This window comes from Ambystoma mexicanum, chromosome 2q (assembly GCF_040938575.1).
Source record: "Ambystoma mexicanum isolate Mex_15411 chromosome 2q, UKY_AmexF1_1, whole genome shotgun sequence".
NCBI lineage: Eukaryota > Metazoa > Chordata > Amphibia > Caudata > Ambystomatidae > Ambystoma > Ambystoma mexicanum.
In genome coordinates, this window is record NC_090924.1 from 212972428 (window position 1) to 212982507 (window position 10080).

Genomic DNA, 10080 nt, shown 5'->3' on the forward strand with positions numbered 1-10080 from the left:
TTGTTTTATATTGAAACACTTTCAGCAAATGCATAGTTTAAGCACTTATCATGCCACAGCATGTCACCAATCTCGGGACTAGCTTATGTCAAATGTACTGTTTAAATGACTTCAAAGACATTAAACAAGTGAATGAAAAGCCTCACAATCATTGTGAGATGTTATAAATCAAATAAATAATTTTTAAAAAAATTCTGACAGCTCCCTAGAACTTACAACCTCATGCACTTTAATCTGAAGTTCTACCATTACACCAATACTTCAGATGAAAACATTTCTGGTGTTAGTTCTTATGACCTTTTCAAACGGCAGGGCCTGAAAGTCCCTTTTCAGTGTCAATTCTAATGTGGCATGACACCTAAATATTTCTTTATATCTGCTTCAAATCAGTTTTTTCATTGCTTCAAAATTACTTCAGGCGTCTTACCTCTTAGCCTCTTGTGTTATATTTCATAACTTTCAGCCACTTGGAACTCCAGCATGCCATAGCATGTCACCAATCTCTGGACTAGCTGATGTAAAATGTACTGTTTAAGACATTAAACAAGTGAAGAAATAGCCTCACGACCATTGAGAGATGTTATAAATTAAATGTAATAATAAAAACCCTGTACGTCACCTTGCGGCTGCTGGCTGTCTGTCTCCTGTGCATTACACAATATGGCCTGGGTATAAGTAGAATCCTCTGACAGCGAGTAAAGCAGAGAAGGGCCTTCAAACATTCAGCAGGACCCCTCTCTGGGACAGCTGATGGACAAAGCATCATGGGCAGGCCTAGGGCCGCTATCTCATAAGCTGGACTGTCTCCTGGGCTGGGTCGCCTTCTCGCAAGGGCCGACAGCTGTGAGGCCCAGAGCCTGCAAGGGACAATGGCAAGAGGAACATAAGGCCAGTGGCGAACCACTGTCCGAATCACGCAAAGGACACACAAAAGAGAGGCATGCTAAGGGAAAGGCGTGATGGAAGGGACAAGGTGACATACCGCTTAGCCCACAGGAAGACCAAGAGGGCACTGAATGGGATTCCAGCAGCACTGAGAGTTCTCACCTTTCTGTGAGCTTGGCCACTCCTCAGGAAGGAGAACCGTGCAAAAGGCACAATAAGAGCATTTAGAAATGCAGAGATAAATCCCTGGTCGACCCCTTTCATCCAGACCTGCTACTCCACCCGAGATCCTCGAAGGGGAAGCCCCCACTTAATGCCAAAAGGTACTTGAGCAAGCGACTGCGTGCACCTCTAAATAAGGAGGTGAGAGGCTAATTGAAGGCACAATATCCCAGACCTTCTCTGCCGGATAAAGTAGCGGACACTCACTCTGGAGGTGGACTCATTCATGGTGAAACACACCAAGGACCTGAAAAGAGCATTGACCGCTCATGGATAGCATGCCAGGACACGCTCCCCGATTCCATAGGTCCATTGGCCAAGATCATTAAAATGGTCGAAGAGACCAAAGAGGCCCTGCCTATGGATGTGCATATTCTGGCTAATTGGGCACAAAGAGCAGTTTCTTTAATAAGTAATACCAACTGTACAATAGCAGCGGAGAGCAGACGATCGATTGTAGTAAAGATCGACCTGAAACTCAGGGAGTTGGCATCCTCTGAGGCCACTGCAGCAGCTAAAGGGCTTTTGTTTGGAGAAGCTTTTGTCAAAGACATGTCCAGATTTGTAACAGCTTTGCTGCTCTGGACAAAGGTCAGACATCGTTAAAAAGAGTGTTTGTGCCCTGTGTATCCGCCAGGGCGGCAGAAGCAGAGGCGTCTCTGCCAGCCACTGAGGAGGCCAGAGGCCCTATAGAGGAAACAACTGGTGACAGCAGGAAGACAGAAGGCTGAATCCTTCCTTCCCCTCCCGTGGAAGAGGCAGGGGTCGGGGTTGGCACGGCAGCAGCAGGTGAGAGTATAGTCGTATGCTCACAGCGCAGCAGCAAGCAATGCAATTCCCGCAATAGTTGGTAGGCTAGCGATGCACCTAAGCGCTTGGGAGGATCTTACCGTGGACTCTTGGGTCGCAGAGACTGTGCAGGGGTGTTGTCTGTAATTTTTAAAGAGCACAAACTAAACTGCAGCACGCTTTCGCAATTTCAGAGTGTTAGGCAGAATCACATGCAGTACCCTTTGGGAACACTACATGCAATTAAGACTACAAGTGTCAGTACAATTTCACCTTTGGTACAAGCCTGTACTACACAGTTATGTGGTAGCATTGGCTGAGCAGCCAGACTTATCTCAAGAGTTGAAGTGGTGTGGGCTGCTTGCAGGGTGTGGTCACAGGTGATGGGGTGGCCATGTGGTGTGGGCTGCCTGCAGGGTATGTTTATGGGTGATGGTGGAGATCCCATTTGGTGTAGGCTGCCTGCGGGGTGTGGTCACGGGTGAAGGGGGGACCATGTGGCATGGGCTGCCTGCGGGGTATGGTCCACTGCTGGGGTCTGGCTGTCCTGTGAGGAGGCGTCTGCTTCCAGGGGAGTTGTGCATGTATCACAGGGTACACGCAGGCCTTCCCACGTGATTTGTCTGGTGCGAGTGGGGTACGCGATTTCGCTGGGGCGCGGACAGGGTACACGCAGGCCTTCCCATGTGATTTCGCGAGTGGGGTACATGATTTTGCTGGGGTGTGGATGGGATACGCGCGGGCCTTCCCACACGATTTGGCTGGTGCGGACGGGGTACGCATGGGCCTTTTCACGTGATTTGGCTGGTGCGAGCGGGTTACGCTCTGATTTTTCACGCAATTACAATGGGGGGGATGTGTGCTGGGTCACGGATGGTCCGGGGCGTTGCGCCGTATTGGCCATTTCACTGGCTTTTGCCTGCGCATGGGGGTGTGTTGAGGGCATTGCTGGTGGTACTTGATGTTCTCTGCACCACGGTTACTGATGCCTCAGAAAATCCATGAATATGCGTGCCACAGCTGGTACACGCATGGCACACGCTCCTTCTCGGCGTGCAGCACTTGTGCTGATTCTGCGCTGGATTCTATGAATTGGGCCCTAAATCTGAAGATTTAGCAACATTTGTAAATTATGTTTTCATGATCCTGTATATACTCTGATATATAAGTTATACATATTATCAGTAGGATATGGTTGTACTGTATTTATCACAGTTCATACAGTCAAGTGTGAAACACATGAATTAATGTACAAACAAACACACTTTAATATTGCAACCATACTGTTTTGGAAAACATGTACACAATACATGTTTGACATTTAAAGCATTACACAGTAACAGGTTTTGGATTGAACTGTTTTTTCCATTTAGTATTATGCAAGAAAAGCACAAGATGCAAATACTTTTAGTAAATTGTTTCAATCCTACAAACTTTCAGAATTGCACATGCAGTTGGTTTTAAGATGTTACTTAAAATAAGAAAAAGAGCAGCTTTGAACCATGTAAGAGTTCACATTAGAGGTAGAATTTGAACCTTTAATGTCGTGAGACGTAATGGTGCAGTGGTTAAAGGAGCTAGGCCCATAACACGAGGTCATGAGTTTGAATCGTGCAGACTTATAATTTAATTTTTACAAAAAAGGATTAAAATTGGCGTTTCGTATTTTTATTTTTTAAAAGGAGGATTATAATTTGAAAAACGAAGAGACAGACTTACCGTGACACGTGAAACCTTTCTTTGGGGCATGGCATGTGACACCTGCCAGTGGCACGTGTCACTTGTAGTGGTGCCATGCAGTGGCACGTGTCACTGGCATATGACACATGCCATATTCGGCTCCAACCCCTACTGCCGAGGACTATGACCCTGATATAAAAACCATCACACTACAAACTTGAACCTAGCTCACCTTCACTGCTACTTCACAACACTCGCTTTAAACCAGGGCACTATTCGTTCGTTGATTCTTTCGTAATAATCAAGAACATGTGGTATACATATATTGACTAGCCCTCTAAATATCCTTCCGTGCATATAGAGCGAGTACCCCATGCACATTGACGCTCTGTCGTCTGTTTCTTTTTATTGACCCCACATTGGTCCATTTTCATATTGTTATCTTATTTAAAGTATCCACTGGTGAGCCTGCTCCGATCTTTGTTAGGTTTTCTTATGCACATGATTCTGGCCGAAACACCATGGGGCCTCATTACACGGACGGCGGTAAGGGTTAAAGGTCACCGTTAATGGCAACGGTGACCGTTAACCCTTACCGCCGTACTACGAGGTCCCTTTGCGGGTTGGAGGAATTAACGCCTGCTTCTTGCAGGCGTTAAGTACCAACCCGCTAAGGGACCTCGGAGCTAATTACGGCACCGCAAAATTGCGGTGGCGTAATTAGCGCCTTCCCCATTCCCATAGAGCCCTATGGGGCAGAAATGGGGAAGGGCAATGGCGGAAAGGGGATTTACCGCCCCTCCAACCTTGGAATGGGGCGGTAAATCCCCTTTCCGCCAAGGCGGTGCCGGTAATTTACCGGCATGGTCCAGGGTGCTAATAGCACCCTGGATTACCGCCTTCCGTGTAATGAGGCCCCATGTCTGTGACTTCAATAATAATACACATCCTAAAAAAATAAAGAGTAACGGGAAATACATTATTTAGGTTTGCTCACTAGATGGCAATATTGTATCATTTTTTCGGCCCGACGAGTGACATCAATTATCAAGCTAGAGGTTTGAAAGCGGTGTAATGTTAATATTCTCTAAACTATCATTTTACTGTGTTGATCAGTGCAGTGGAGTGAGGATTGTAGACTTAAATTAATATCCTTCTACATATGAATCATATTTTCGGTGTTCCTAGACAGTTCATTTTAGCACCGACTGAGGGAAAGTAATGATTTGAATAGATGTAAGGGTATTTATGGTAAGACTATATTTACACGCCCTTTTCACAGCGACTTTTTGACATGGCGACTTTATGTCGGGGATATTTTCACATGGATCCGAGGAATTCACCCTTCATAACCCCTTTTGGAATTGGTATTTATCAACGGTTGTACTCCCTAACGAATCCGCCGGCGCTGTGATGAGGCCCGAAGCTAAACCTCTTCTTGTCCTCCCGTAGTGCAATTATGTCATTGAATGAAAGATCTGATGCTACAGCTTTAAGAGGGCGGCCCATATTTCCTGAATGAATACCTATAATTTTCCTTTTGTTTATAAGAGATCCTCTATCGTGATCCCGGATGTAGAAAAATCTATTTCCGGGACACTACATTCAGAAATGCTTCAATTTGAGCTGAGTGGGAAGGCTTTGCTGTGAGGTGACGGGGTGAGAGGCAGGAGGAGGAGCAGTGTGCAGTTGGATTTTGTGAGGCAGACGGGGTGGTGGGAGGAGTTGTGAGTTTATGTGAGCTAAGTATTGATTGGTGGGTTTGGTGCACATCATCCTTTAGAATGGCGAAGCACCTGCGTGGGTCCGCCCACGCATCCGATAATTAAGAAGAAGAAGAAGAATTTGTACAAATAAAGGGCGTCGTTATGAGTTCAGTGGTGTGGCCAAAAACACTAGTAATGCAGTGGTAACACAGTTACCAGTGCGTTACCTCTGCCTTACCATACCACCGAACTATACGTTTGTAGGTAAGGCAGAGGAAAAACCTCCAGCGAAACACTGGAGGTAATTCCTCTGCTTTACAGCCATAAAAAGCTCAAATCGGCAGAATTAACTGCCAGCGGAATTACCACCGGTGGTAATTCTTCCAAAATACCCATGGAGTCCTCTGGACTCCGATAAATGGAGACAAACACCGCCTACCACTACTTGTAATCTGGCAGTAATTTCGCAGGACCAAGTGGTGGTAACAGTAAATCCGTTTGGTGGTATCTCAGTGGATTTACCGCTGAGATACCACCAAACTTGCAATGAAGCCAATGGGCCTCATTAGGACCCTGGCGGAGAGGGTATTACGCCAGCGTAGTGCATGGCGTACCTCTCCGCCATACTACGAGTTCCCGTAGCGCCATGGAGGTTTTCTCCGCCTGGTTTTACCAGCCGGAGAAAACCATGGCGCTACGGGACCTCGTTGTTAATTACGCCACCGTATTTTACGGTGGCGTAATTAACTCCTTCCCCACTCCCATTATACCCTATGGGGCAAAAATGGGAATGGGGAAGGGCAGAATGGGGATTGGGGATTTACCGCTCCGCCGAGGTCGGAATGGGGCGGTAAATCCGCCAACCCCCATGGCGCTATCGGCGGCTTTCCGCCATGCTTCGCGGTGCATTTAGCACCGCGAAGTCCGCCTGGGTCGTAATGAGGCCCAATGTGTTTTACAAGCATTGAACTCTTTAAGATCCCCTTGAGGCAATTCTTGTTTATTTCCAATGGTGACGATAACGTATAACTTTTTTGTGTTTTTCCAGGTAGCACTTTTGAAAGCCAGAGTACATCTTTACCAGTTTCCAAAACAAGTTCACATTCCAGTTTGCAATCACGTATAAGCAGTTCATCTTCTTTTGATCAATTTGGAGATAAAGGGTCCCGGCAGCGATTTAACAGCCAGAAGAAGACCCCAGAATCGGGTAGTTCTTCATCGTCACTTTACAGCAAAATGAAATATTCCACTGAAGAAATGGAAACAAGCGAGTGTGAACCCTCGTTCCACTGCATTGGGCCTGGGCATGTTTTGGGCCGCCTCAAACAGTCCCATGAGCTCAAAAGGCAAACATTGAATCTGGAGACAACCAAAGGAAATTCCAATGGTACGGGTATGGGTGCTAGATTGCGACCAAGCTCTGCTCCTGTGTCGAGGCCATACAGTGCACCTCAGCTGGGTCAAGCTGGAAACACCAACTATAACATAAGAACTATTGACAAACGGACTCTTCAGACGGATAAGGTGAGTGTCCTTCACGGTCAAAAGGGAAGTCCAAATATTACAGGCTTTGGAAAAACAACTCCTTCAACTGAGGTTCCTCCACATTGCATCGATCAGAGCATTAATAAGTCTAATCCACCCGAAAAAGGAATTAACTGTGCACATGAAGGTCAGACTAAATACAACAAGGGAGAAAAGGTGGAACAATGTATGGCATCTACGGACAGAAACCCCAACAACGCTTCCATTGTAGTCCCTTCAGAGAAACCACACCTGCAAGAATTCTCTGTTGGAACTGTATCAAAGGGTTTTATCATCCAAGGTGTAGAAAACAGCAATACAAGCAAAAGTATCATTCCTCACACAAAAGATAACACTGAAAATGTTATTCAAGAGAATACAATGTTATGGGGCCAGCACTCGGACACTCGGGATCAAGGTGTCGTTCCTGACATCACATGCAGAATGCCTCTACCGCTATACAATATGTTCGTCGGACTGGTAAGAGACATGGCATCTTGCTCTACCGTACCAGAGTCAACGAAGAAAGGCAATTGCTCAGACATTGAAAATAGCCTGCAAGACTGTCATTGCAATGTCGGGTCTAATGGAGCAGTGCAAGCCAATGAAGTTGAGGCAAGCAATTCCCGAGGAGACCGTGGGCCAAAGCAGATCAACCATGATCCTGGGATTATTTTCATAAACGGGAGCATGCAAGCTGATTCATCACTCAATGCAGAAAATACGCTCTCAAATACATCAGCAGGTGATTTGAGTTCATCGGAAACTGAAGACATTGAATTCTCAATATCCTCTGCTTTGGACTTTCATGGGTCCTTAAATTCTCTGGATGTTCACGAGGAGATGGTAAGACATTGATGATATTTTAGGCATTTAACACTATCCATAGACATCAGGCTTAAATGGTACCATGAACTGTTTGGAGGTTCCTAAACCCTGTTCTTTTTTGCTCTTTAAATAGGACAGTCCACAGAGTATGGTATTGTTAGTGATTCACCCAATGAATGTCATGAACTTTGACGCCAGTTCTCTCTACTGCCATTTTATATTTATTTGGGTTCTGCAGTTTATCTAATGATCCCCAAATGGCTTGAGCTCATTGCAGAGGAAGAGCAGCTGAGTCCCATGCAAAATGATAGTTAACCCATATAAAACAGTAATCTCCTATATTCACAGGGAAACTTGATGGGGTTTGCAGATCAGTAATCAAACAAACCAGTCTTCACTTGAGAGAAGAGACTATATCAATTATAGATAATCCTGATACAACTTTATGGTATGTAGCTCTCACCCTTCATCCCTAAGGAAAATCGCTACTTACAAATTACGGCCATTACATTATCAGGTAAAAAACAGTTGATCGCAAACCAGAAATGTAACTGTATTTTAGTGCAACAGGTGTTATTTCCCAATGTAGTGGCGTGCATTTCGTTGACTTGAGAAGTGTGAGAAGGTGAGTCATATCTGCCTTCATTTGAACCTGAATCTAAGCCTATAAACCTCTTGTAAACTGGACTACTTGTAGACTGGCCTAAGTAGATAATCTGGCCCTGTAGAAACCATACTTGGGAGCATATGCGTAGTTAACCAGGTCATAACCTCTTGATGGCAGAGGGCATCACTGGAGTAGAATATAGTCTGATCTCTCAAGGTGCTCGGTACTGTAAATCGGGCGATGTTGCTCCATTAAGCTTTAAAAAAGAGAGAGAATGTGGAGAATTAATTCAGATGAACCAAATGTGGGTCTGATCTTGACACCGACTAGAGCATAGGTTCAGAGTCATTGTCCAACATTGCTGTTTCCCAGACCTCAGCAGAACATGCACACCTACCACCCTGAGAGTAAATCTAAAGAGCACTAGCGACAATGCATGTGTCTGGGAAGCAAGACAACGCAGATCCCGGTCCCATGCTTAGAGTCTGGTCTCCGGTATTAAGCGCGTTATAAAAGATGAATTCATTTTAATACATTTTACATCCACGAGATGCTTCCTGGCAGTAAGGTTGCTCTGAATGTAGGCGATAACTGCTGGTATTAGTATTGGTGAGACCCCTTGTGCAAAAGTGGACAATCGCTTCATTTTTACTAGATGGTACGCAGATAGGTATTATGTAAGTAGCCTGAACGCCCATTTTGCATTACCGAATGCACACCTGCTACTTCGGTGCAGGCATTCTTGGGCGGAGATTCCATCATATCCACTAAGGAAATTAGGGAATCCAGTTGCCCAAATGCATTTTGAAAATCTGGCATTGTCCATTTGTTAAGCACTGTATACCAAAGCTGTGTACAAACATCACATCAGAGTACAATAAAATGGATACACTTCATGAAGTCAAATTAAAGAAGATGAGCCTTGAGAGCAGAGCGAGAAAGTGAATAAAAGGTCATAGAGTCTAAAGAAAGAGGAAGAGCATTCCAATGTAACGGAGCCAATAGAGAGAAAGAACAGAATCGAGACTGAGCACAAGGAGGACTCGGAACGATAAAAAGAGAGAATGTTATCGAAGCAATCCTGAAGGAACATAAAAAGAAACCAGTGATGAGAGATGAGGAGCCAGATTATAAAAAGATTTAAAACCACACAAAGAAAATTTGATTTCAGACGAGAATGGAAAGACAACTATCCAATAGACAATAGTGACGAAGAAATAGTCATGAGTTGAAAGGGAACATAAAAGACAAATAGAGGAGTTAAAAATAGACTTAAGAGGAACCCGGAGCAAAGATGGAAACCAAAATGAATAGAAGAGCAATAGAAAAAGCAAGAGAAGATAAGATATGAGATTAGAAGTTTAGCAACTTGAAAGGTGAGAAATGGCCTAGCCTTTCGAATATTGAAAAGGTGAAACCGACATGTGCATGAAAGTAGAGAACTATGGCAAGTAAATGAAAACTCAGAATTAAGATAAAGACCCATATTACGGGTAGAATAGGAAATAGGAATCAAAGACAGGGGAAAGGAAATAAAAGCAGGAGGGAGGAGAAGGAGGAGGAGTAGTGGACGCAGGAAAGCAAAAAACAGTTTTTGTAGAATTTAAAACAAGATAGTGATCAGCCATCCAGGATTTAATGGTCAAAAGGCAGGATTACAAAGTGTGATGGATTGCAAGAGTAAAAGAAGAAGAGGAAAGAAAAAGTTGAGTGTCATCAGCATAAAAATGTCAAGACATCCCATATGGCAAAATAATAGAAGTCAGAGGAGAAGTATAAAGAGAAAAAAGAAAGGGGACTAGGATCGAGCCCTGGGGAACCCCATTGGGAAATGCAGAA

The 10080-nt window shown here is 44.6% G+C and overlaps 1 protein-coding gene across 1 annotated transcript in view; it reads left to right on the forward strand.

Moving 5' to 3' along the window:
• The window catches only part of LOC138568687 (uncharacterized), a 109173-nt gene extending 101224 nt beyond the window's left edge, over positions 1-7949 (forward strand). The window contains exons 6-8 of the mRNA XM_069646465.1: positions 6331-7652; positions 7768-7780; positions 7873-7949. Of these exons, the coding sequence (XP_069502566.1) occupies positions 6331-7652; positions 7768-7780; positions 7873-7949 (1412 nt within the window). The remainder of the gene's footprint in view (positions 1-6330; positions 7653-7767; positions 7781-7872) is intronic.
• Positions 7950-10080: the final 2131 nt, after the last annotated feature.